Genomic DNA, 26167 nt, shown 5'->3' with positions numbered 1-26167 from the left:
CTAAAGATGATTTCTGTTACTGAATGTGGAGCATTTCTTCCTAGTCAGGAGCTTAGTTTTAAATTTTAAAAGGCAACAAGGAACCCTGAGAAAACAATGTGTATAAAGTGTGGGTTATAAAATGGTTCCCTGTACTCAGTGTCTTGGATCTTGGGTTTTTCAGAACCTTGGGATGTGGGACATGGTGTCCATACAGGGAGGGCCTGGGGCGGGCTGGGTTCTGCCCATGGGCAGAGGCCTTGGTGGGAAAAGCCGAGCACTTACCATATGGACTGTATCACCCACTGGTGTTGGTGGGTTCTTTGGTAGATAAGAGACATGTGTGTCCCGGGCTTCTGGCAGAACCCTGGGCTGAGTGTCTTAAATGACAGAGATGTATCCCATTGAAGCCCTGGAGGGCAGAGGTCAGAGAACAAGGACCACACCTCCTCTGAAGGTGCTGGGCAGGATGGAGGACCTGTCCCAGGCATCCCTCCAGCTTCTGGTGCTTCCTTGGCCATGGCCTCATCTCTTCTGTCACACAGCTGTCTCCCCATGAAGGTCTGTGTCCCAGGGTCCCCTTCCCTAAGGACACCAGTCACATTGGAGCAGGGCTCACCCTAGTGACCTTGTCTTAACCAGTTCCATCTACAAGGACCCCATTTCCAAATAAGGTCATGTGCAACAAGTGAGTCTGGGACATGGTTCAACCCACGGCAAATGGTGATGGGTACACACTGGTTTGTAGTCGAGCAAGGATATTTCCATAAAAGTAGTTTTGTAGTTGACATGGTCATAATTTGCGTACAATAAGCTACTCATTGGAGGAGGGTAAATGGGTGGGTTTGCACACAGCGGTATCTCTGTCTTTCTCTGTCTTTCGCTGTCCCCAGGCCAGGCAGCCCCTGTTCCTGCCCATGTAGGTCTCTGCAGTTTCCAGTTTCATGGAAGGCATTACTGCACTGTCTCCTTTGTCCGGTTGCTTTCACGCAGTGTAATTATCTAGAGACTCACCCGTGTCCACCTGGAAGGGCCTTTTAGACGTGCTCGGCCGGCCAGGCAAGGGCGGAGATGCGGCTTCATGGGGCCTGCAGGCAGCAGCTTGGCTTCTGCAGACCAGGAGTGGGTGGTCTGGTTCTAGCACTAAAAGTACGTTGCTTCCACCTTAAAACAATATTCACCTGTTAGGTCATGTTTCCAGGAAAATTTCAAGAAAGTGTAAATGGAGCACAGTGGAAACACAGAGTGAGAAGAGGTGAAGTCGGGTTGGCGAGGAGGTTCCATGGGTGTTTGAGGCACTCACCTCTTAGCATTGGGCTTTTCTGTACTGGGACTCGGTGACCGACCCTGGGGAGGGACCAGTCGGCCAGGGCTCCCGATCCATGCCCACACCTGGAATTTCTTTGAGTGCAGCTGGATACAAAGTCCAAATGCATTCACTATTTTGCATCCTTATTATTAGAACCAATTGTCTTCAAGGTGGAGCTCTTTAGGGACCAGAGAAAAAACATGAATACCCGCTTCTCCCAGAATTGCTAATCTGAACCTACAGTGCAGCAAATGAAATAAACTCAGAGCAGTCTGCACGTTTTGTGTTTCTTGTGATTTTCAAGACTTGGCAGTTTATTTGGCTTTTACCAGTGGAGCATCCCTGGTCTCATGGGCAAGCTGGATGAATAAGAGACGGGCCTCCTGCTGGTAGTTTTTGAAGATGGTTCTTTGTTGCAACCTCCTTACCTTCAGATGCTGTGGGGAGAAGGTTCATGAGGTACCCTGGGGTTGGAGTGCTGCGGGCTCTGTACCCTGGAAGTGACAGACGGGAGTGCCCCTGACATCACATCTGCCCCTGATGCTCACAGAGGAGGTTGACACGGCAGGTCCATGCTCATGTCTGAGTGCAACTTGTTTAGGGGAGACCTCAACACCCACCTTGACCCCAGGTCACCATAATGAAGAGTCGAGACTCGTGTCTCTTGAGTCGTGGGAGCTGGCTCGGGACTGTGAGACTTGGGGCAGGGCAGGTCTGTGGCACCCAACACGAGCTCGGTGGCTCCGGATGGCTAGACTCAGGTTCCCTGCCAGGCAGCTTGGAGACCACCTCCACCTTTCCCAGAGGCGTCGGTATTAGAAATGGCTCTGGCAGCATCAGGCAAGATTCCCACCAGGCAGGATGGGGCCTCGGCTGCCCCCTCCATCACTCGCCGTGCCATCACCTGCATGGTCCCCGTGTCCTGGGTTATGTCTTTGGGGGTGGCTCCTAAATCTGCATGGTGCAGATCGGCACACTTTTGGAGTCTAGTCTGGAACTTGGATTCAACTTGTATTTGCACCAAGGTGGTCATAAGTGATTCTGTCTGAGGCTGAAGTGTCTTGAGATCAGCGAGCTATAAATAAAACAGAGAGTAGGGACCCCAGGAGACATGAAACCTGTGTAGAGATGGAGTGGCTTCCAGGTGGCACATGGGTCACTAACAAAGTTGCAGGTGCTGGTATGGCAGCAGGGAACCCGTCTGCCCCCTTGTTCTCACTAGCCTGAGCTTCTCTTGACAGAGTGGCGTCTGGGCCCCTTCAGGGCCACAGGCTCCTCTTTGAGGGTCCCTTCCTCACAGGACTGCCCATGTGGACCTTGAAATGCACAACATTTCATGTTGTGGTCCATGCAGCAGCACAGGTGATTCAGAAGGACAGTCAGGTTATCTGTCCACAGGCGTGTGTGCGATGGGGCTTCCTAGGTGACACTAGTGGTAAACGACATGCCTGCCAATGCAGGGGGCGTAAGAGACAGTTTCAGTCCCAGGTCAGGAAGGTCCCCTGGAGGAGGGCGTGGCAACTGTCTCCCGTATTCTTGCCTGGAGAATCTGGACAGAGGAGCCTGGTGGGCTACAGTCCATAGGGGCACAAACAGTTGGACAGGGCTGAGCAACTTAGCATGTGTGTCCTGTGAACAAGTGTGGGTCCACTGGCGTGCGCTCCCTGAGCAGGTGTTTGTCCCACGGCCAGGTGCGTCTCCACTAGGCAGGACCCTCCTTTGGGGCAGGGCAGATGCTCTGCTGTCCTAGCCCTCAAATAAAAACCTCTGTGAGCATGCGTCTTTCTGGTCAGACTGCTGTGTCATGTGACTACTAGGAAGCTTCTGTTTTTAGGGTCACGGCCACTGGGCAGCAGCTCTTCTGCTGCGGTCAGGTGGGCAGGACCCCATGAATGTCTCACTGATGTTCTCACTTTGTAATGCAAATTCAGTCATTCCCCTAAAGTTTCAGTAGGCTTGGATAAATTATGTGTATGCTTAGTGTTTCCATAGCAGACTAATCTGTTGTTTGTTTGTTTTCGTCTGTACCACATGGCCCACGGGATTTTAATTCCCTGACCAGGGATTGAACCCGTGCTCCCTGCAGTGGTAGGGTGGAGTCCTAACCACTGGCCCCCCCAGAGAAGACCCTGAATAATCTATTTTTGATTATCATTCCTTTAGATTCATCTTCTTTTTAGCATGCAGGTAGCTTTTTTCCCTAATGAAAATTGTATTTTCTTACAACAGATTCTCTATAAAATACATAACTGATTTTTAAGCTGCTCTGATTGAATAATAATTTATTTTAGAACTTCCCATATAAGTTGAAATTATTTTAGAAATGCAAACCCTGTGAGGTAGTTGCTGCTTCTGTAAACGGCTCTGGCATTTCCCCCTTTTCGGTTTTCTTCCTGATTCTTAGAGGATATGCTTCACTGGTGAATAAAGAGATTTATTATTCATACAGGAAGTCAGGTAATGAAACCTGCATCTTCCTAATTTGAATACAGGGTCCTTAGGTGCCTGAGTACCTCCCTCCACCCCACCACCATCCCCTGCACATGCCCAGGAGCTCCTTGTGGACTCAGGCATGAAGCCAATGTTTTGCACTCAGATGGTTGATTTCTTGACACGTGTTCCAGTCCTCCCTCAGTGTCTGGTTAACCTGAGTGTGATGCCAGCTGTGGGGTGAAGCCAACCTGGATGATCTGTCTGTTCTCCTCCCCTCCTCGCATGCCCTGGAGGAAGAGCAGACTGGGTGATGACTGCCCTTGGGGGGCCCCCATGCACCCAGGGTCAAACACCCCAGTATCAGCTGTGAGTGTGGGGACCCCCCCCAACATGGCCAGTTCTGACCACTCCCCCTCCTCCTCAGGGTCCATCCTTGGGGTCTGGTGCCACTGGTCTCACGATTGAAGTAGCCTGTTTACTTTTGGTCTTGAGGTGGGGTGGGGGCTGGCAGGAACAGTGCCCAGTGGACTGTCGAGAGATATGAAGGAGCAAAAGACTTGGAGTCTCCCTGGCCTTGTTCTCCTGGCGTGAGGACTGCAGCCATCTGCAGGTGAGCCCAGGTGACGTTGGGAAATGTGTTGGAAGTCCAGGGAAAGCTGTTCCACCACGAAGTGTCCCACACCCTCCCCTCCCTTGCCTGCCTTTTGTCTGCTCCCCGTGGGAAAGGTGGACGGTGTCCCCACCTCTGACCAGCTGTGAAAGGGTGAGTTTAAAAGGAAGATCTGTCTTCCTTGGGGGGTTTCACGCAGTGACGACGGCCCCAGAATTCGTGTATTGAGGTCCTCGCCCCCAGCACCTCAGAACCTGACCTGGTTGGGCTGGGACTTGTACTGAAGTGGGAGGGGCCTTGTCCAATATGACCATGTCCTCGTGGGGGATGTTGGGACCGACACGCGCAGTGACACTATACAGGTTGGGGGATGACGCCGCACGGGCCAAGGACACTGAGGGTTGCTGGTCAGCAGCAAAGGCCGGGACATCCCCTGCGTGGTTTTCAGAGGGACCCCTGCCCACGCCACGGCCTCGGGCTGTGACCTCCTGACAGGGCAGCACTGAAGTGCTTTTATCTCGGCCACACATTCCGGTGGCCCCAGAAACTTTGGGGGCAGCAGAGAGCTGGGAAACAGAACCAGGGGGAGCAGCACGGTGGAGCCCAACTTGAGAAATGATTCGGGGGCTCGGGATAACAGAGGGGGTTCTTGTCACCTTGGGTCCCTCCTCCACTGGATACCTTCCTGGGGAGCTGAGGTAGTCAGGGGCCTCCTCCCTCTGCAGCTGGGTTGGACTGGCCTGTGGGCATTCAGCCTTGGCCCTTCCTGCCCCGCGGGCCGGACCCTGTAGGATGTTGCTGTCGTTTTGCCGTTAAAGACACTTCTTCTTCAAGGGTGGGGGTAAAGGCGCACCTGGTTCTCTTCACCTAGACTTTCTGTTTGGGTAAAAAAGTCTCTTTGACTGCGGATGGGCCTTCTCTTCCTTTCTGGAATATTTGCTTGGTTGGAGGGTCAGCTGCAGCATGTACAGCGCTGTGTGCAGGAGGACGGAGCTGGCTCAGGTGCCGCCCTCAGGTGCCCTGTGTCCAGCGGCCTCCCTCTGCACACTCTTTAGCCCTTGGTGCGTGTATGACTATGAGGGTAACCCTTCCGTTCTCACCCCACAGAGTCCATAGAGGAGGCCACCCCAGGATCCCAGATGAACAACCGGAAGGAAGATATGGAAATCGCGTCCCACTACCGACACCTGCTGCGCGAGCTGAATGAGCAGAGGCAGCACGGAGTGCTGTGTGACGTGTGTGTGGTGGTGGAGGGCAAGGTTTTCAAGGCCCACAAGAACGTCCTGCTCGGCAGCAGCCGCTACTTCAAGACTCTCTACTGCCAGGTGCAGAAGACCTCTGAGCAGGCCACAGTCACGCACCTGGACATCGTCACAGCCCAGGGCTTCAAGGCCATCATCGACTTCATGTACTCTGCCCACCTGGCTCTCACCAGCAGGAACGTCATCGAGGTGATGTCCGCGGCCAGCTTCCTGCAGATGACGGACATCGTGCAGGCCTGCCATGACTTCATCAAGGCCGCGCTGGACATCAGCATCAAGCCAGACGCCTCGGATGAGCTCGAGGCGTTTGAGGTGGGCGCCCCACCCGGTGGTGGTGCGGACGCCCTCATCTCTGCTGTAATGGCTGGGAGGAGCATCTCCCCTTGGCTGGCCCGGCGCACGAGCCCCGCCAACTCCTCCGGGGACTCAGCCATTGCCAGCTGCCATGAGGGCGGGAGCAGCTACGGGAAGGAGGATCAGGAGCCCAAGACCGAAGGCCCTGACGACCTTGCCTCACAGCCACTGTGGCCTGGCGACGTGGGCTGCGGGCCCCTGCACGTCAAGGAGGAGCCGCTCTCACCGGCCCACTATGGGGGCAGCGAGCCACCTTCTGCCATGGATGGCACCATCCAGAACTCCTTCTCGGAGCAGACTGCCGGGGATGGCTGGCAGCCCACGGGCCGGAGGAAGAATCGGAAAAACAAAGACACAGTCCGACACATCACACAGCAGGTAGAGGAGGACAGCCGGGCCGGCTCCCCACTGCCATCTTTCCTCCCGACGTCCGGGTGGCCATTCAGCAGCCGTGACTCAAGTAAGCCTTTCCTTTGTTACAGGCGGGCTCAGGCACCCTGGGGCCACGGCAGCACAAAGACGTGGCATGTCAGTGACCCTGGGGCCACTCGTTTTGTCCACAAAGTGTCACCTTTCCAGGCTCACATAAGCGGCTTCTCTGATTATTGCAGTAAATAGGTGTGAGAGCTAGAATGCGGCCGTGGTGACCTCCTGGTGTCACTATCAGTGCTGCGCCCGGGCCGCCTACACACAGAGGGAACTGGGGTGGGGCTTCTCTGAAGCAGGGGGTCTGGAGCTGGAGAAGTGGGGTGACGCCTAGGAGCCCAATGTGGGGTATGGGGCCACTTCCCTCACACTGGGAGCCTCATAAGCAATGGCTGGGATACCTTAATTTTTAAAGATGGAAACACCACAGCATTAAAGAGATGAAAAAGTCCTTGAAGTGAAGTGGCATAGGTGGAAGGAAAGGCCAGGCCAGGCTTGTGGGCTGTAACCCACGTGCCTGAGTTTTGTGCTGGAGGATGTGAGAGTTTGAGGCCACCAGCTCCCATCCCAATAAGGGGTATTTCCTCTTTGCTAACAAGTGTGGGCTTGGTTGTCCACACTCAGAGCAGTAGGGGCGGGGGTCGTTACCACATTGGGGGTGGGGCTCTCCTGGACCCCAGTCCATCAGTGGTGAGGGCTTATAGCTTAGCTCCCTTCACACTGTCCTCGCCCTCTGGAGGGCGGTTTTATCTGTCTTCCAGGCTAGGTGTCTCCCACCTGCTTCCCAGGTGATGCTAGTAGTAAAGACCCCTCCTGCCAATGCAGGAGGTTTAAGAGATGTGGGTTCAGTTCCTGGGTCATGAAGATCTGCTGGAGGAGAGCATGGCAACCCACTCCAGTATTCTTGCCTGGAGAATCCCATGGATAAAGGAGCCTGGCAGGATGGAGTCCATGGAGTCACAAAGAATCAGACGCGATTGAAGTGACTTAGCATGGACAGGCTAGTAAACAAATTAAATGTTCACTAGATGCCGGGTGCTCTTCCTGGTGTGGAGCTCGTGATAACTGCGGCTGCACCGAGCTTTCCCGAATGGCACATTGGGCCACGAGGGCTGTGTTCAGGGTGCGGAGAGGCCCTGGTGGGGCAGGGCAGGATGGAGGCTTCTCAACTGGGAGGCCTCTCCAGGAAGGGGCCTCATGACTGGACAGAGGTGGACTGAAGGCAGCAAAATGTGGACATAAGCCCTGAAAGATGTCACTGATGCTAGGCCTATGCTGGGTGGGTGGGCGTCCTGGGGGAACCAGCTGCTGCCACCCCAGCAGAAGGGCAACCCTTGGGGCTCCTGATACACTGGCTTTGTTATTGTGGTAAAACATATGTATCATAGATGTTACCCCTTTAACACTTTTAAGTGTATTGGCATTAAATACATCACTAGTATTGTGTCCAGAACTTTCTCATCGCCCCTGGACACAGTGGCCTGTCTCCCTGGTTCTCATTCTCTTACAGCCCTGAGTGCTGGGCCAGGCATCTGCAGGTTCAGTCTGTTGCCACCTCGGAGTGATGGCTCCGTGCAAGGTGGGGTCCTGGGGTCTGTAGGATGCCAACAGTGCCCACCCCCTGGTTGTGTCCAAGATGGGCAGCCCTCCAGAACCAGTGGAGTTTAACTGAACTAAATCAGAAGAAGGTTAAGTTTCTGAGCTGCTGGAAAGGCCACTTATCGCCCTGCTAGTGGTTGTGTCGGCTCCCTTGGTAACGAGTAAATGTCCCTTAGCTCTGACTGAAGCCTTGAGAGGAGCGTCCACGGGGACTGACTTTAGGAATCTTGTTGGGGTCAGAGCTGAAGAGCCTTCCCCTCCTGTCGTACACTGGTGGGCAGCAGGGATGGAGGCCTCTAGATCAAAGAGTTCCTCAACAAGTTAAGAATGAGGGCGCTCTATGAGCCCGTGGGTTTGATGTTTTAAAAGCAGTTGTCGAGCAGAAGGTGTTTTTGGAATCCAACAAGTGATTTCGGCTCATGTACTCTTGCTGCTGTCTGAAATCCCTCGGGTTACCAAGGCAACTGCCAGATTTCCCCCGAGTTGCTAAGATGAGGACCTGAGGTGTGGGCTGCGTGGGACGGCTCTGCCCATCACAGTGGCCATTTATTCCTCCGCCCGCCCTGGGCTGGGGCTTGGAAGTATAAATCACGATCTCTGATGGAGGAGGGTTTGCTGTCATTAAAGATATTACATCTTAGAAGAGAGTATTTTTGTTTATTCTCACCCTGTTTATAGGAGAACAGGCCTTTTCCAAGGAACGTGTCAGGAGGTTCCTGCTGATCATTCAGGGCCCTTGGTGAAGATGCTTGGATGCCCAGTCCTGCAGCAGGGCCACCACCTTGTCCTCTGTGTGTCCCCCTCGGCTTTGGGGACCCTGGGGCCTGTTAGTGTTTAAGAGTGATTTTTCTAAGCAGGCTTTGTAACCCAGCAGCTTCCAAGAAAACATCCATTGAAATGTGCCTCTGGGTCACAGCCTGTCTGTGTGATGGCTTGTGGGGAACAGCGTTTAAACAAGCCAGTACAATGTGTACAGGCCAGGCTCCTGCCTCACCCCTTTTTCCGCGATCCCCAGGCTGTAAGCCTTCAGCGTGGTGGGTTTATAGCTGCTAGTTCAAAGGTTGTGCCAGGAGAGCCCGGCCAGCCCATCCCAACATCCCACACTGGTTCCCAAGAGGATCTGCAGATGCAAAGTTCTAAGCTGAAGTAAAGTGTGTAGGTCTTGTGAGGGACTCCTTCCTGTCTGGACCTCGGTAAGGGTGGACCTGGTATCCCGGGATTGTGAAGGGCGCGTCAGAACTGCAGAGCAGGTTCAGGGGTGCAGGTGGCCTCCCAAGGTTGTCGCGGCTGCTCTGAGCCCAGGGCTGCTATCCAGCTCAGGGTGGGAGCAGATGCTTGGGACCAGGGCCCGGCCTGCCCTGACCAGGTCAGAGGGGTCGCTTCTTAGCCCCTCGGAACTCCAAGCCAGTGGCCTCTCCCTTGGCTGGGCCCCCAGAGGTTTTCCCTGCAGGAATGAGCAGAATTGCTTGGAATCCATCTGCTCGACCTCAGAGCCGTGGTCAGGGGCTGCTGGTGCCTGGATACCTCAGCAGTGGGCTTCGTCAGGTCATTCAGTTGGGAACGTAGGGGAAGACGTGCTGCTGAGAAGGGAGTTGGGGGACCCAGTGCTGACCCAGCAGAGCGGGGGCACTGTGGAGGGGGCCCGAGTGGGGCAGGGCTCGGCCATGAGACCCCTGGCCTGTGCCTCACTGGCTGGCTCACCCTGGCCCAAGGCCACACTTCTGAGTTACCACCTGGACTTAAGCCTTCATCACCGTGGGCATGGCTTTACTGAGAGGCCAACAGAGCTTTGTTTCTGCCAAAACAGCAGTTCTTGGACTTTCTAGAAGATTAAGTTCATGAAGACGGAGGCCCTGAGGCTTCTCATCTTTCCAAATGTGGAAGTGGAGGCTGGTCACCCTGCGGCCGCTGCCCCCGTGAAGAGCTGAGCTGCAGGGTCTGGATCTGGGTGATCAGGACATGGCAGGGCCCCTGGGGGTGACAGGTGAGCAAGGCCAGTGGTCCCTCTTGGGACCCACAAGGTTCCTCTCGGGACCCACAAGGTTCCACTCGGGACAGACGTGCGGGGGTTGGGCTGGGGACACTCCACAGCCGGCGCTGGCTGGGAGCTTCCAAGGGTGTGTTTCTGCTCTCCCTGCTCTCAGGTCACCTCACCCTCAGGCAGCACCACTGCTGACCTGACAGGAAGGCCACCTGCCTTTTCTGCCATCTTGATGAGTCCTGTTTTGATTTGAACTTGAGGCGTTTTGTCCTCTTAACCATGTGTGTGTTTTCTTCTGGTATTTGGACACTGTGATGGGGATGCCCCTAGGTGCCAACAGGGTGGGGTCTGAGCCCACTGCCCTCGCCCCCCCGATCCTGGAGACAAAGGGGCTCTGGTTGTGTTGAAATGCCCAGTGGTGTATATGTGCGTTTATATATATGCACTTAAAGGCACAGCTTGGAAGCTTAGATTTAAATGAAGATTTTAAAAGGAGTTGTGAATGTTATTTTTTTTAACTGTTCATTTGAAAACTTTTATGCTACTGCTTTTTTCAAATTTTTTAAAAACAGAAGCAGAACATACACATCAGAAAGGCCGTATCACAGCTGTTCAGCTGGCAGAGGCCTGACTGCCCCCCAGATACCCCCATACCCACCCCAGAGACCCCCACACCTCTGCAGACACCCCATACCACCCCCAGACACCCCTACACCACCCTGCAGACACCCCCCACAGCCCTAGACACACCCACACCTAGCCCGCAGACACCTCCACACTCACAACCAGACACTTCCACACCCCCTTAGACACCCTTATACCACCCCCCAGACACTCCCCACAGTCCCAGACATCCCCACACCCAGCCCTCAAGACCCCCCACACTCACACCCAGATACCCCCACACCCCCTTAGACGCCCTTACACCACCCCCAGCCACCTCTACACCACCCCGCCATACATCCCCCACAGCCTCAGACATCCCCACACCCACACCCAGACACCCCCATGCCCACCCCCACACCTGTCCTGGGGACCCCTCCCCAGATCTCTGGGTGCTGGTTTCTCCTGATCAGTCTGCTGTTGGTGGAGCCCGTGGTGGGGGCCCTTCCTGAGCCGTGGGCCCTGTCCTGACCAGAGGGACATGAGGGACCCTCTGCTGCCACCCTCGGTGCTGGTGCCTGTGTGTTTGAAGTCGACCTCGAGGTGTTTCTGAGGGGCTGCTCCCTGCTGCTGCTGTGACAACTGACCATGGACTTAGTGGTGGAAACAGCCCCACCATAGCCTCTCTCGCCCTCACACGGCAACCGTGGGTCCCCAGGGCTGGCTTCTGGGCTCAGGGGTGAATCCCAGCCTTTGCCAGCTTCCAAAGGCTCCTCGACCCTTGGCTCGGGGCCCCATATCCCTCAGATCTCAGCTCTGGTGCCGTGTCCCCTTCACTAGCTCTGGCCCTTCCGCCTCCCTCTTCCTCTGAGATGGACGCTTGTGTGGACAGGGAGGGTCAGGGTGATCTCCCATCTCAAGGACCTGAAAAGTCCCTTTTGCCATATGAGGCGACACATTCACTGTCTTGGAGGTGAGTCCCCAGTCACCTGGGGACAGTTGGGGGACAAATAATACCAAGGTGTTTGAAGAAAACCACCACCCCTTTCCTATTGTTTCAGTGATGGTATACATTCAGTGAGCTACACAGATTCTAACTGTAAGGTTTGAATAGTTTATTGTCTCTCTCCTGGCCATTTCACTGGGGAGACATTCACACTCAGAGAAAAGTTGAAAAAACGGACCGTGAGCCCACCTGCCACCTGAGATTCTCTATCTGCTAATGTTTTGCTGTGTTTACATGTTTATCTGTCTGATCATCCAATCTCACCTCGTTTGCACATTTCAGAGGGAGCAGCAGACAGCAGGGCCTCAGCTCAGCGTTCTCAGCCAGCTTCTCACCAGAGCCCGCATTTCTGAGGCTGGGACCCACACCTTTCACGTGCCTTTTGATGACAAAACATCCCCTCAGCCTCTGGACCCTTCCACCCATCTCATGCCAGCCTGGGGGCTACAAGCGAGCATGTCACACGGTGACCCGTTCACTGACCTGGTCCTGCTCAGTCACTGCCGGAGGATCCTGGGCTGCTTCCCTCCGTAGCCTAGGGAACCTCTGGTCTGTCCAGGTGGTTGCCAACCTGTTCTCAGAGTTTGCTCCAGCCTCCATGAGAGTCCTCAGATGATTCTCTCACTGCCAAGCGGTGTTCTGTTCTCAGCTGTAACACAACTGCCGATGGACATGTAGTTGTTTGTGTGGTTTCCGGCTATGATGCTCAAGCTGCCTTGAACGTCCCAGGACGAGTCTTGGTGTGATTTGCCTTGATGCCTCCCGGACTGGGCTGTCAGGTGGTGTGTGTGCGAGGAACCAGGTAGTGGTGTGAGGCACATTTGTGCCAGTGTCACTCAGGCAGTGGTTTGGGTTCGTGTTTAAACCTTAGCCATTCTGGAGGGTGTGGGGGTGACTCCTCATGGTTTCATCTTCTCAGGGTGAGAAGTCTTCTCAGGGTTTACTAGCCTCCCCGTCTGCCTTTGAGGGGTATCTGCTCAGGGCGGTGCCTGGTGGCAGGTCTGAGCACTGGGCCATCCAGCACGCTGCACTCCGGGGATCCCACTGGCCGCAGTCCCACCCCAAAGATGAGCATCCGAGTTGACATCAACCCTCCTCCTGGGGAAGCATTTTGGCTGAGCGGACTGTCCTCCAGGTGTCTGTTTGCTTGTTAGGCATGCGTTCTGAAAACATTCTCTCAGTCTCTGACTCGTGTTTTCCGGTAACAGTGTCTTTTGAAAAGCGTACGTATTTGAAAAGGGGCTTCCCAGGTGGTGCTAGTGGTAAAGAACCTGCCTGCAATGCAGGAGAACATAAGACTTGGGTTCGACCCCTGGGTCAGGAAGATTCCCTGGAGAAAGGAATGGCTACCCATTCTAGTATTCTTGCCTGGAGAATCCCATGGACAGAGGAGCCTGGAAGGCCGCAGGGTTTCAAGGTACAACGTGACTTAGCGACTGAGCACACACGCACACATTTTAAATTTTGATGAAGTCTGGTGTGTGAATTTTTTTTGTTGTTTTTCTGTTGTTCATGCTATTTGGGTCTAATCCAAGGAACCTCTGCCTCAGGTCACAAAGATTTCTCCTGTGGTTTTCCCGGAGGATTGAGTGTGACCACTGGCCTGGGGTGTGATGGATTAGCCTTCACGGTCACCTTCTCCATGTGGTGTCCAGCTGTTCTGATATCATCTGCCCATGGAACTACCTTGCTGACTATATAGGGTTTTGTTTTTTTTTAATTAAAGAGAGTTTCTTTTATGAAGTGAAACTTTTGGATAGTGATAGAAAATGAAGTAACTTGATTTTAACATGGATAAAAAGCATGACACTTAAGAAATAATACACCTTAGACACATAAAGTAAGAATGTAAATTTTGGACAAGGTGCATAATTAGTTTTTTTAACTTTATGTTTATATTGTTCATGAGATCTAGCGAGTGTTAGGACTGAGGTCTGGTTTAAGCTGTAAGGCCTGGTCTCCGCTCTGCGGAGGCCTTTTCACTTGTCCTGAAGGTTCTGCCGCGTTGCTGTGTGCACAGCCGCGGATGCAGGCGCCTGTTCCCTGGACAAGAGGTGGCGGGTTGGGCTGGGTGGGGCTGGGCATCTACAGAAGGGCTGTGACAGGCAGCTGGGTAGCAGCTCTGAGAATCGTGGAGCATGAGATTTGGGGAAATCTTAGCAACCGAACGCCGGCTGTGCGCCCAGGCCCCAGTGGCGGGGTGGCCCTGCCCCCACCCCAGGCCCTGGACATGTGCCCTCTGCTTCATCATTTTTTTTTTTTGCGGTATCTTTATTGGTATTATGTCCATATATTTTCAGCACTGTCTTTCAAAAGATGTTTCTTATTTTCTAATTTAATGGAGTGATTCAAAAACCAAAAAGTATAAAAATGTATATCATGAATATCTTCCAGCTGTCCTTGACATTCATCTGCCTGGATGCCAACCTATCAGATCAGAAATCACTGTTAGTTATTCTTGGGTTTTTCAAGAATTTGTGAATGAAAAAGAAACGAATATATTATTTTTTCCTATGTACATTGGAAGTAGCATATTGTACACACATTGTACTTATTTTATTATTGCTAGATTTGCAGCATCAGTGCACAAAGACCTTCCTTATCTTTTTTTAAACAGGATACAGTATTCCATTATGTGGGAAGTTAAACCACACACCAATGAGAGGTAGTTGGTAGTGACAACACTTTACACATATGTACGTATATGTTTATATGTGTCTATGTGTATAGATATATACGTAGAGGTCCTTTGCAATTCATACTGCATCATCTAATTTAATTGTCTAGAAATTCTGCTTGTTTTAATTATGATCTCTTTTCTGTTTCAGCTAAAGGTTGAGTGAAAATTTCCAACTCTTATAGTATATCACTTATAGGAAGAAGGAACAACCCTGCCCCTGTCTTCTGCTCTTGAATCCATCTTTACTTTTAACACTTGGCCTTTTACAGTTAAATGTTGATATTTTCTGTCCTGGTTGCCTTGTTTATCAGAGAGAGCTTGGCTGGGGAAGAAGCCCTGAGTGGCTTTCTGCTGGCCCAGGGGCTGGCATGGGGACATTTCCTGCTGTCACAGGTGTGTGAAAAGGCTGGACACTCTCTGTCCCTCGTCTTGGCGGCTGGTCTCCCTGTCCAGCTCCGGGCAGTGCCGCTGTGGGCTGCTGTGTCCAAGAACGGTGCTGGGGTGTCACCAGGTGGCCCGGACGGGGTCCACCACCCACGACTAACAGCCAAGCCCAGGCGGCCATCACGTGCCTGGCTCCTGGCTTGTCAGTTTTTTAACGTCACCATTTAAGGCTTTTTTCTGAGTCACCTAGTCTAAGTTTGCCACAAAAGGCTCTTCAGAGGAGAAATGTGAGGTGAGGAGTTTCCAGGGTCGTCACTTGGTGGAGGAGCTCCAGCAGCTGAAGGAAGGACTCCCAGGGTCCTCAGATCCTCGCTCAGGAGATGTCCCTGCCCGGAGGGCACTTGGGGATAGTCCTGTCATGCATGGTTGCCGGTGGCTTGGGCTGGAGGCCTTCCCTGAAGCTCGGGTCCAAGCCTGGCGCCCCAGCTCTACCAGCTCCAGCTGGGATCCTCCTCAGAGCAGCATGAAACGTGTTCTGAGTCTAACCGGTGAATATCAAGTTACCACAGAAGCCATGCTCCTGACAGGTCCCCACCCTCCACCCCCAGGGCACTGGGGATGATTTTAGCTTTTTGATAACAGTAAGAGCCTGCTTCAAGGGTTTAAGTGACATCAGACTCTTTATCTACGAAAGGATTTGTTGCAGTGTAAACAATGCTTTCAACTTCCTGTTCTGTTTGTAGAATTTCATTTTGACCTCATCTTAAATCCTTTTTTTTTTAAATCCAGCTATGGTCTAGAAGGGCCTGGAAGGGGCTCTGCTCTCCCTCCTGGTGTCTGGCTCAGCCCTGCAGGCATAAGCACGTTTCTTGGGCCTGAGCCTCCACCTCCGGCCCCCTGTCCCCTTGCCAGGCTCCTGGCCCATCTGCCCAGCAGGAGGCTCAGGACCTGGACCCAGGGTAGGCTTCACGTGCTGCCTTCTGGGCACTTTGCTCTGCTTTCTCAATTTAACAATACATCCTAGGCCGCGCTGTCCATGAGCTGACCGTTGAGGTGATGTTGGACAGTCAGGGACCCTTCGTCCTCCCCGGTCTCCTTCATGACTCCTGTCTTCAGAATAGACCCATTCCTTCCATGTTTCACTGAATGGTGCTTGCATGCATGCTAAGTTGCTCAGTCTTGTCCAATTCTTTATGACCCCATGGACTGTAGCCCACCAGGCTCCTCTGTCCATGGGATTCTCCAGGCAAGAATACTGGAGTGGGTTGCCATGCCCTCCTCCAGGGGATCTTCCCAAACCAGGGATCAAACCCATGTCTCTTATGTCTAACCTGCATTGACAGGAGGCTTCTTTACCACTAGCGCCACCTGGTCCTTATATTAGGAGATGTCCCGGGTAGGTGCCCGGCAGAAAGACTGGAGGACTTGGGAGGTAGGTGTTTCTGCTCAACCTGTCACACTGCTAGGGGCTGTGGGCTCTTCAGTGTTCCTGTGAGGACTCTAGGTGAGGTCATCGAGCCGCCACAGGTGGGCTGACTGCGTTCCTGGGCCGGTGGTGGTGCCTTTTCTGAGTCTTTAGCATTCGTGAGAGAAATCCTCCATTGATGACTTTAATCTCCTTCACTGTCGCCCTACACCCTGTGGACCCTCACCGCTCACCACAAGCATCCTAGGGTGGTCACCCCGGGGATGTGTCTGGCTAGAGCTCGCCAGCCCCTCCCGCCCTGCGCCCGCCCCCCCACCAACCACTGCACTGCAGCTGGAAGCCGATTCACTGTTTCATTGCAGGTCTCACTTGCCAGACATCCTTCCCCAAAACCCAGCCTTTAGCTTTTCACATGTGGCAGGAATCTCTCAGCTTATTTTGATTTCTTTTATAATAAGCTTTTGAACTTAAATTGTTAATATAATTTCAATAAATTTTGTTTTTGAAATCTGGTGTTTTTTTAGTTTTCAGCTTGTTGTGGGCTGAATGTTTCTGTCCCCAGAATCCATATCTTGAATCCTTATGTTTGGAGGTGGGGCCAGCAAGCAAGTCCTTGGGGTAATCAGAGGCCCTCCACATACTGGCCAGGGCAAGGAGAGCGGGGAGGTGGCTGTCTGCAAGCTGGAAGCAGGCTCCCACCACCCTGTCAGTCCTGGATCCTGGCCCTTCCAGCCCCAGGAACAAGAACCACCTAAGTCTTTTCCAGGAGCCAGGCTAAGGGAGACAGAGCTTTCATTTCAATTTATTTAATCCCTACAGTTAGTGGCTAGCAATGCAAAGTCAGTGCTGATATAAAATTGAAGAACTGGCAAAAAAAATATAAAAAAGATTTATAGTTTGAAAAAACCAAAATATCCTTCAGAAACCTCTGTTGGCAGTAGCTGGAAGGGTCCCTGGACAGTGGCTCTGAGTGTCTGGATCCCTGGGCTAGACCCATCCAGGTGGAGGTCCCCTGTGGTGCGGCCTGGTGCCTGCTGCCCCCACTTCCCAGGTGCGTGAGGCCATGTCCCTATCAGGGGCGTGATGCTCAAGTTGGTCCAAGTCTCTGATTTCCACTTGGCCCCTGCTTCCTGGGTCTGAGGAGGGACCTGTCATTTCAAGGACCAGCTTGTGTGTCTGCCCCACGGCTTCACGTTTGAGGTGACCCAGTCTTCCTCCAGCGCCATCCCCCAGGACAGTGCAGGGGTGGGAGAAGCTGGCCCATCCCTCCTCCCCTACTTGCCTCTGTCTCGGGAAGGAACTAGCTTTCCTGTTTCTATTTTGATTTCTCGAGTAGCCACTTGTTCCTGGGGAGCCCTGGCCAGGCAGCAGCTCTCCCTGGGGTCCATCTGGCACCGGCCTGTCTTGAGGCACCTGCAGTCACCCCCAGATCCCCCCATCTCTCCCAGCCCCTGGCAACTCCCAGTCTCCTTCATTCTCCATGGGTTTGCCTCTTTTCACGTGAGCAGAATCAGAGGACAGTGTTTGTTTCGCTTTCACCCTATGTAACGTGTTGAGATTCATCTGCCTTGTAGCCTGTGCCAGAGCGTCACTCCTGTTTATGCTCCATCACGTTCCACTGCGTGGATGGACCACGCCCTGTTTGTCCCTCACATGTAGGCAGGCACTCGGGCTGCCCTACCTTTGACCCTGATGGGTGCTGTCATTCTGAGCATGGACGTCCTCCTGCCAATGGGAATGTTGGCCATGAGGCCGCTCTTTTTTAAGGACCTGAGCTCCTGCACTGAGGCTACATCACTTTATATTCTTACAGCAGCCCGGGGGGCTCCAGGACCCCACGCCCGTGGGCACCGGTAGGAGTGAGGGGCCTCCATGTGCCGAGCTGTATTTCCCTGATGACAAATGACATTGAGCACCCCCATTGGCCGTTTATGCATTTTCTCTGGACAAGTATCTGTTCAAATATCTTTGAAACTGGGGTGTCTGTCTTCTTACTGAGCTCTGAGGTTCCTGTGCAGAGTCTGGGTGGAATCTCATGTCGGGGCACAGTTTGCAGGGATTTGCTCCTGATCTGTCCTCACACTTTGCTGACGGTGTCCTTGGAGGCCTCTGAAGGTTTGATTTTGACAAAGTTCAGTTTAATCTGTTTCAGTGCTCACCTTGGTGTCACCACTGAGACTGTGGCCCAGTTCTGAGGCTGGAGCTTTCCTAAGGGTTGTATCTTTTCGGCTCTTTGATCCATTTTGAAGGTCGCCCCTTATCTGAGAGATGAACGTACACAGATACTCAGAGCACACCCCTTATTCTGGGTGGGCTCCCCCCTCCCCCACCCGCCGTGTTCTGGGTTGAACCCCATCCGAAGTCTTGGCTATGACATCACCGCTGCCCTGAGACCTCATGGCAGGACGGGATCAGACTTGATGACAAGCAGGTGGGGGCCGGGAAGCTCCTGGCTCCAGCTTTTCCTACGTTTGCGTGCTGGCTGTTCCGAAGGTCCTCGAGTCGCCTGCAAGGTCTCTAACGTGTGTCTTCCTCCCCAGACGCGGACTTGACCATCGCTGAAGCCAGCAGCTCGGACAGCCGAGGGGAGAGGCCAGAGTTCCTCGCGCATGTGGACGAGGGGCTCCTGGGAGGAGAAGGCAGCTACCTAGGCGCGCCCCTCACCCCAGAGAAGGACGACGCGTTACATCAGGCTACCGCCGTGGCCAACCTGCGGGCGGCGCTCATGAGTAAGAACAGCCTGCTGGCCCTGAAGGCGGACGTGCTCGGGGAAGACAGCTCCCTGCTGCTGGAGTACCTGCCCAAGGGCGCCCATTCCCTGTCCCGTAAGTGCCACGGCGCCCAGAGTCGGCGGGAATGACAAGCCTCAGCCCATGATACGGTGCTGAGGGTGCCGTGCGAACGTGCGGGTCGCGATGGGTCACGGGGCCTGCGATGGGGGGCTGTCGGGGGCACTGGGAAGCAGCCGTGTGCTTCTCCGAATGTTTCATGCTTGAAGTCGAGGCGTGCGTGCGTGGTTGCTAAGTTGCTTCAGTCGTGTCCGACTCTTTGTGACCCGGTGGACCGTAGCCCGCCAGACTCCTCTGTCCATGGGATTCTCCAGGCAAGGATACCGGAGTGAGTTGCCATGCCAGGGATTGAACCCGTATCTCTTATGTCTCCTGAATTGGCAAGCGGGTTCTTTACCACTTGCGCCGCCTGGGAAGCCCTGAAATCAGGCATCTAACCCTAAACCCTGATCAGCTGACAAGTGCACCGCTGTGCCTGGCCGAGGACGGGTGCCAGGGCGGTCTCCGGACGGCCGAACTCTGGCTCCCTCTGCTGGCCACGCCCCGCCGGCACCGCCTCGTCCAGCCTGGGGCGTGGCCAGCGTGCGGATCCCCTTTCTCCGGGCAGTGCTGCTGCCCCCGCCTCAGATGTGGAAAGGATTTGGGTGTTGTGCTTACACCTTAAATGTCTCCTGCTGAATTCCAGTTGCTCGGAAGCAAATGACGGAGTGACCCAAGAAGCCCATAAGGTACAGCGGTGCTGGCTGAGCCCCCGAGGGGGGTGTCAGCCTGGGCGGGAGCTGCTTCCCCTAGGCTCAGGTGCTCTGAACATCCCCTGTCCTGGGTGCGCAGGGGACCGTGACTATGTCTCCAGCCACCCTGGTAGGTTGGTGTCTGTGAGGAAGAGCCAGGTGTGGCCCTGTTTCCCTTTTCGGGGCAGGATGACACACCCCAGAAAGGGCAGTGCTGAATGCAGAGGGTGTGGGCAAGGGGCCGGTCCAGGGTCCTACAGTCCAAGTGTGTGTGGCTGGCGGGGCCATGCGTGGTCCCTGAGCACCACTGAAAGAAGCAAAGGAAAAGCTGCAGCTGGTTTTGGGCATCAGTGGAGTGTCTTTAATTTTCACTCTAATTTTAAAAACAATATCTTCACAACTTTGCTTTCACGGGCACCAAAATATCCTGAGTATCTGTGATGGAAATTGCTTGTGCCTAATAAAGACCGATGTGGAGAGCAGCGTGCCCATTCTCATTGCTTCTCCTGCCAGAGTCCGAGGAAGGTAGTTGTTGGGGCTGTCGAAGAACCTGGCTGTGAAGTCAGACCCAGGGCTGAATCCCCCAAGGCTGATGAACACACTTTTGAAAATATGTTTAGGTCTCACTTCTTTGCATCTGAGAAATGGGAATAGTGTCACTTATACAGCTGTTGTGAATATAAAACATGGACGCATAAACCAAGTCAGTCTGACAAACACTCCCCAACGTCAGTCCATTTCCCCGCTCAGGTCAAACCTTGAATGTGTTGGCAAAAACCGGTAGTTGAGGAAGTGGTCCCAGGGCGTTTGCAGCATCTGGGGTTTAGAGTTGGCAAGTCCACAGGAGCTGAAAGGATAGCTGGCAGCTTTGTGGGTGCCGTGGCAGGAGCAGCTTGGGGTAGGGTGTGGGGAGGTGGGGGCATCCCCTGCAGGGCAGTACATTTGTTCTGGCTTTTTTGGGGTTCTCCTAGTTGGTGTGTGAACCTCGTGTGTCAGAGGCCCCAGGAGGTGGGGGCAGCCCCTCTGTGCTGAACCATGTGGTCACAGGAGGGACGGGCCTGTCCCCTGTTCAGATGGAGAGTCCCTCCAGGGTGCCACCCAGCACGGGCCTGAGCCCCCGGAGACCACCACCCTGGGCAGCATGGGATGGCGTGTGCGCTGTGGACCTAAAAACACATTGGAAGGGAAGCATGGCTTCACACTGGGCACCACTGATAGCAATGCAGAGACACACAGAGGCCACCATGCTTCATCCAGGGAGGCCCAGAAGGAAGATGGGGCCCTGTGCCGCGGTGCTGGGAGTCCCTCATTCCTGGTCTGGTATGAGGGGGCTGTAGGGTCTCTTTCCCGACTCTAACCCCTAGGCTCCTCGAGGTGCTTGTTAATGAGATTTTTCTGGGCCTAAGCCTTCTGTGATGTTGGGGGATTTGTTGGGCTGACATCCCAGCAGCCGTAGCTCATGGCTGGAGCAGCTGGGGGAGGGCACGTCTTCATCATGGTGTCTGACAAGGGTGGCTCCATGGTATGCGGTGTGCTGAGTGGGACTCCTGGGCCCTGTCAGGTTGTCCCAGTCTCCAGAGGGGAGCCCTGTGGTCAGTGTGGCCTGCTGGACACGCAGTGTTGCAGAAGGAAGGGGTGGTATCAGCACATGTTTAATTAAGAGAACCATCAGATCTGCAGGCGATGCCTAGCAGTGACTGAAGGCCCTTTCTGGACAGTTCTGGAGCCTCCAAGAAAACTGAGTTCAGTTGTTCTCCCAGACCTGATCACATCTGGCTTGGCAGTTAAGCTCCACAGATGGTTTCGTTGGTGGATCTCCACTGTTTAACTGATTTCTCTGCTAGAGGACTTGTGTACTTTTCATTTTGCTTCAGTTTAAGTTGATTTTTTTTTTTTTTTTTGCTTTTATTATGTTTGCAGTAGGAGGCTGACATCCCATTGGTTAAAAGTCTCTGTTCACTGAATAGAAACCATGGCAAGCACCTCTGTGGTGCCAAACGTGCTGTTTCCTGAGCTGTGTTTGTGGGTGTGTGTTGATCCGGGAGGGACTTTGAAAAATGCCATGAGAACACAAGTAACCTTTATTTCTCGGGAACGAACTGGAGATGAAGCAGCTGCTCTGGTCACTGGAGGCCGAGGCCCAAGGGCGATGCGTCCCCAACCTGCTAGAAACCCCGACGTCCTGTGCATGTCGCCGTCGTGGCTACTGGGAACACACGAGTGTCTATCTCCTCACAGTGGTGGCGGTGCTGTCCTGTCTCTATGGAAGGATGTGCTCCTACAGGAGAGAATGCAGACCTGGGTTGGCAGCAGGCGGGGTCTACCCTGGACGGCCAGCCACAGGCGCCCCGCCCACATTTCTCCGTGCACTGCCCCTGGTGTCGGTCAGGGAAGCAGCTGGGTTTTGTTCTGACTGTGGTTTAAAGAATATTTCCTTCTGGTATTTACATGAATTAAGGACCTTCACTTGAGTCTGGCTTAATATGGGACCTTAAACACTCTCCTATGTATGAAAGGGCATTTGACTTAGGTATTACCACCCTTATAGGTAAATAGCTAGGTTCACACACCTAGAAGGACTTTCTAGAAGAGCCTCGCTCCAGGCAATGTTGGGCATGTGGTGTATCCTTGCCGCGGGTTCTGACTTTCTGGATAGAATACCCCGTCGTAGCCAGACCACCCCCCAGACAAGGCACATGCGGAGACCCAGGTGCTTGGGAGTGGTGAGCAGATAGAAACCTCGTCCAGTGAGACCCAGGCCTCATGACATGGCAGCGTGTGGCTCACTGCAGGATGGCCAAGGACAACACTCCCCGAACTCTCCACGGCCTGCCAGCTGGTGTCCGTTCACGCGGGTGAGACTCCTTTCCTGTGTCCCCAGGACCTGGCACCAGCCCAAGTCACCTCCCTCCGGCCCCTTCGCCCTCCTGCACTCAGAGCCCCGGATGCCCGCTCTGGTGACCGGCCAGACGGAGCCCAGGGAGCCGGCCGCCTCCCCAGCCCAGGTAAGACGCGAGGGCTGCCGGCCAGATGCCTGTCCACTGGGCACATCCCCATGGGCCCAGTGCCCAGAACCCACATGCAGCATGTCCTGGGTGAGCCTATGTGGTTGTGGCTGCTTTCCATCCACCCTCTGCCCCACAATCCCCTCGGCCCCGTGTCACTCAGGGTGATGCAGATGTCGGCTTTGCAGTAATAGTTGCAACATTTGTGACATTAAATCAGCTTTGATATTCAAATTACAATGCTTCTAAGGGGCAATTTTCTCCAGTGTACAGACTCCTACAGCAGTGGGTTAAAAGCCCTGAGCAGTGCTGGTTGGTCTCAAGCGGGTTTTGCTGCGGTGCTGGCTGCTGTGTGTCTGTTACCAGGCGTCTGAGACCCACTTCCTATGTCTCAGGTAGTTATTTAAAGACAGGTCTGTTAGGTTCCGGTATTTCCCTGAAGAAAAAATCTTCAAGGAGGGAGAGTTTAAGCACATGTTTTGTAATTTGAAATAAATCAAATGCTATTTCTGTGCATTTGAAACCAGGATGTTTCAGTGGGAGGAGCTGGTGTTGTGCTGATGTGGATTTTTCGCATGTCCGCTCAGGCTTCCTTTCTGGAAGTGTGATGGTCATCCTGTGGTGGCTGGTCGGGGACCCGGTGAGCAGGTACACGCCTCTGTGCTACTGTCTCCCCAAGTCGGCCACGTCCTCATGGCCCATAACTCATCTGTCTCTCCTAGGTCAACACCCCCGGACCTAGAGGCCTGGGCTGAGGGACTGGCCCCTCCGGAGGTGATTCCAGCTGGGGCTTGAGGTTTCCACAGGCTCTACCGGCCTAGCCAGGATGACCGGGGTGTCCTTTTGGCTCATTGTATGGCCAGGAGCACTTTCACAGCCTGGGTGGACTTGCCTAGGGCTCCACCCTGAAGTCAGATAAGGAGCCCCAAGAGATGGACACCTGTGGATGATGGGTTTTGAGGCTGCCAGACTGGAACAGGCATTTGGTACATGGGGGTGGACCTGGGTGTGGGCCTCTCTGATGCAGGCAGCCTGGCATTGGGTCCAGGTGGCCAGTGGTGATGGCAGAGCCACACATAGACACACACACACACACACACACACACACACACACACACACACACATCCTGGGGAGTCATCAGAGCAGGTGGGACTTGAAGGCTGCAGTCCTTGAGGGACAGAAAAATCTGTAGAAAAGAATCCAGTGAATCTGCTGGAACTGAAAATACAAAGTGTAAGGTTGAGGATGCGTGAGTAGTGTAGAGCAGTCAGTACCACCCGAGACAGGGCATGGGACTGGAAGATAGTGATGGACAGGATCCAGCTTAAACTTGGGGAAAAAGCATGGGGACAAGCAAAGACACACTGAGGAACAGTGAGAATGTCCAGTGCATGTGCACTGGGGCCCAGAGGAGAGAAAACAGAGTGGAGCAGTGTCAGGAGAGACAACAGAGAATGTTCCCAAACTGATGATGGAAGACATCCTTCCACAGATTCAGGAAGCTCAGGGAACCAAAGCAGAACGACACCAAAATAAAACAACCACCAAACACCCAAACTGGGCACACTGCTGTCATACTATTGAAAACCAAAGACAAAAATAGAAACCTTGGAAGCAGCCTGAGAAACGAGAACATTAAAAGGAACAACATCAAGACTGATGTCTGACTTTGCAACAGAAACAATGCCGCTAGTCTCTAGGGCGCTGCAGAAACTCCGAGACCAGAATCCTATAGCCAGCAGATGTACCCCTCACAGACCAGGGCCACATGAAGACAACGTCTGCCAGAGAAACAGAAAGCAGGGGCTGCACTGTCACCCAACAGGAAAGACTGGAGAACAGCCTCTGTACAAAGACTGTGAGCATTTAAAGCAAAGTTTATGGCTCTTTGTGGGATTTTTGACTCAAGTAGCAGAGTAACACGTTGCATGAACAGCTCAAATGGTGGGAGGGTGGGCAACTGTGGGGTCTGAATGAGTCTCGCCTTCTCTACGAAGTCTCAGCAAACACTGACAAAAATCATCGTGTAAAGCTCAAAGACTTATGAAGAGAAAAGTGGAATAGTACTTGATTGATTTCAAAAAATGGTAAGCAGGGAAGGTTAAAGCAACAAAAAGCATAAAAGGACAAATCGAACATACGTAGCAAGATGCAAACAGCACCCAGATACACCAATAGTCCTGTTATTACCAACATATTGAACACTACGGGGAAAAAGAAAGGATTACCAGCCTGCTTTTCAAAGAAAATCTGTTGTTTGTAGATAACATGTGTTACAGATAAGAACACAGAAAGGTTTAAAGCAAAGAATTTAAAGAAGGCTGAGCACCGAAGAATTGATGCTTTTGAATTGTGGTGCTGGATGAGACTCCTGAGAGTCCCTTGGACTGCAAGGAGATCAGACCAGTCAATCTTAAAGGAAATTAGCCCTGAATATTCATTGGAAGGACTGATACTGAAGCTGAAGCGCCAATACTTTGGCCATCTGATGTGAAGAGCCGATTCATTGGAAAAGACCCTGATGCTGGAAAAGATTGAGGGCAGGAGGAGAGGGGGGAGACAGTATGAGATGGTTGAATGGCATCACCAACTCAATGGACATGAGTTTGAGCAAACTCCAGGAGATAGAGAGGACAGAGGAGCCTGGCTTGCTGCAGTCCCTGGCATTGCAAAGAGTTGAACACAACTGAGTGACTGAACAACAACAAAAAGATAAAAAAGAGAAACCAAGGAAACACCAGCCTAAAAAGGTTTATCGGTATCAAACAAAGTGAAATGCGGAAGGGTGTTGCTCCAGAGGCTGCTACACAGGACAAGAGAGTCAGTTCAGAGGGAAATGTGAATATTGGATGTACAGGTTGGGGTTTTAGATATATGGAGTGAAAGCTGACAGCTTTGAAAGGAGGAAGAAAGAAGTCCACAGTTAGAGCGGGGATTTTTAACAGATTTCCTCGGTAATTGATAGATCAGCAGACAGAATATCAGCAAGGATGGAGAAGATTTGAACACAATTTTCAAATATTAACCTGGAATAAACCCACTGAGTCACAAGATGCTGCTCTTTTCCTATATGTTGGACTCAGCTTGCTATTTTGTTCAGGAGTTTTGCATCTTTGTTCAGAGAAGTATTGGCTTGTAACAACATGGTCAACCAAGTCATACATCACACCAAACAAGTGCATAAACTTTCCAAGTGCACAGGAAACATTTACAAATAGACCAAGCAGGAATGTAATGGAAATCTAAGCAAATGTTAAACAGTGAACTCATACAGAGTGTGTGCTCTAATCTCAGTGAAGTTAAATTTTAAAAATCAGCAGCAGAAAGATACTAGAGTAAGTCACAATGGAAATTACAAAATATTTTGAACTGAATGATAATGAAAATATGACACATCAAAACGTGTAGGTTACATCTAAAGTCCTATTTAAGGGAAATTTATAGCTCTTGCACTTATTAAAAAATAAAGTAAGTTTAATTTGAGAAGTCAGGAGGGAGAAAAGAATAGAAAATTAAACCCACAGAAAGCAGAGGGAGTGAAACAGAGAGCAGATGTCAATGAAATAAAAAGCAGATGGACAACAGAAAA

At 52.8% G+C, this 26167-nt stretch overlaps 1 protein-coding gene across 6 annotated transcripts in view; it reads left to right on the top strand.

The window, feature by feature from the left end:
* ZBTB46 (zinc finger and BTB domain containing 46) overlaps positions 1 to 26167 on the top strand; it is a 51611-nt gene that overhangs the window by 15141 nt on the left and 10303 nt on the right. For 2 of the 6 annotated variants that reach the window (XR_015139276.1, XR_015139275.1), the window contains exons 2-4: positions 5439 to 6407; positions 18593 to 18877; positions 22454 to 22577. Coding sequence is in view for 4 of the 6 variants with exons in the window: in XM_086332890.1 (XP_086189016.1) it covers positions 5471 to 6407; positions 18593 to 18877 (1222 nt within the window). In the remaining 2 variants the exon portion in view is untranslated. Of the gene's footprint in view, positions 1 to 4223; positions 4332 to 5438; positions 6408 to 18592; positions 18878 to 22453; positions 22578 to 26167 lie in introns of those variants that run through there. The other 4 variants (XM_086332890.1, XM_086332889.1, XM_086332891.1 and 1 more) reach the window with 3 other exon arrangements.

This window comes from Bos grunniens, chromosome 13, assembly GCF_055505025.1.
Source record: "Bos grunniens cultivar Pamir isolate PY7600 chromosome 13, Bosgru_T2T1.0, whole genome shotgun sequence".
Lineage (NCBI taxonomy): Eukaryota > Metazoa > Chordata > Mammalia > Artiodactyla > Bovidae > Bos > Bos grunniens.
This window is presented reverse-complemented; position numbering and strand designations above follow the sequence as displayed.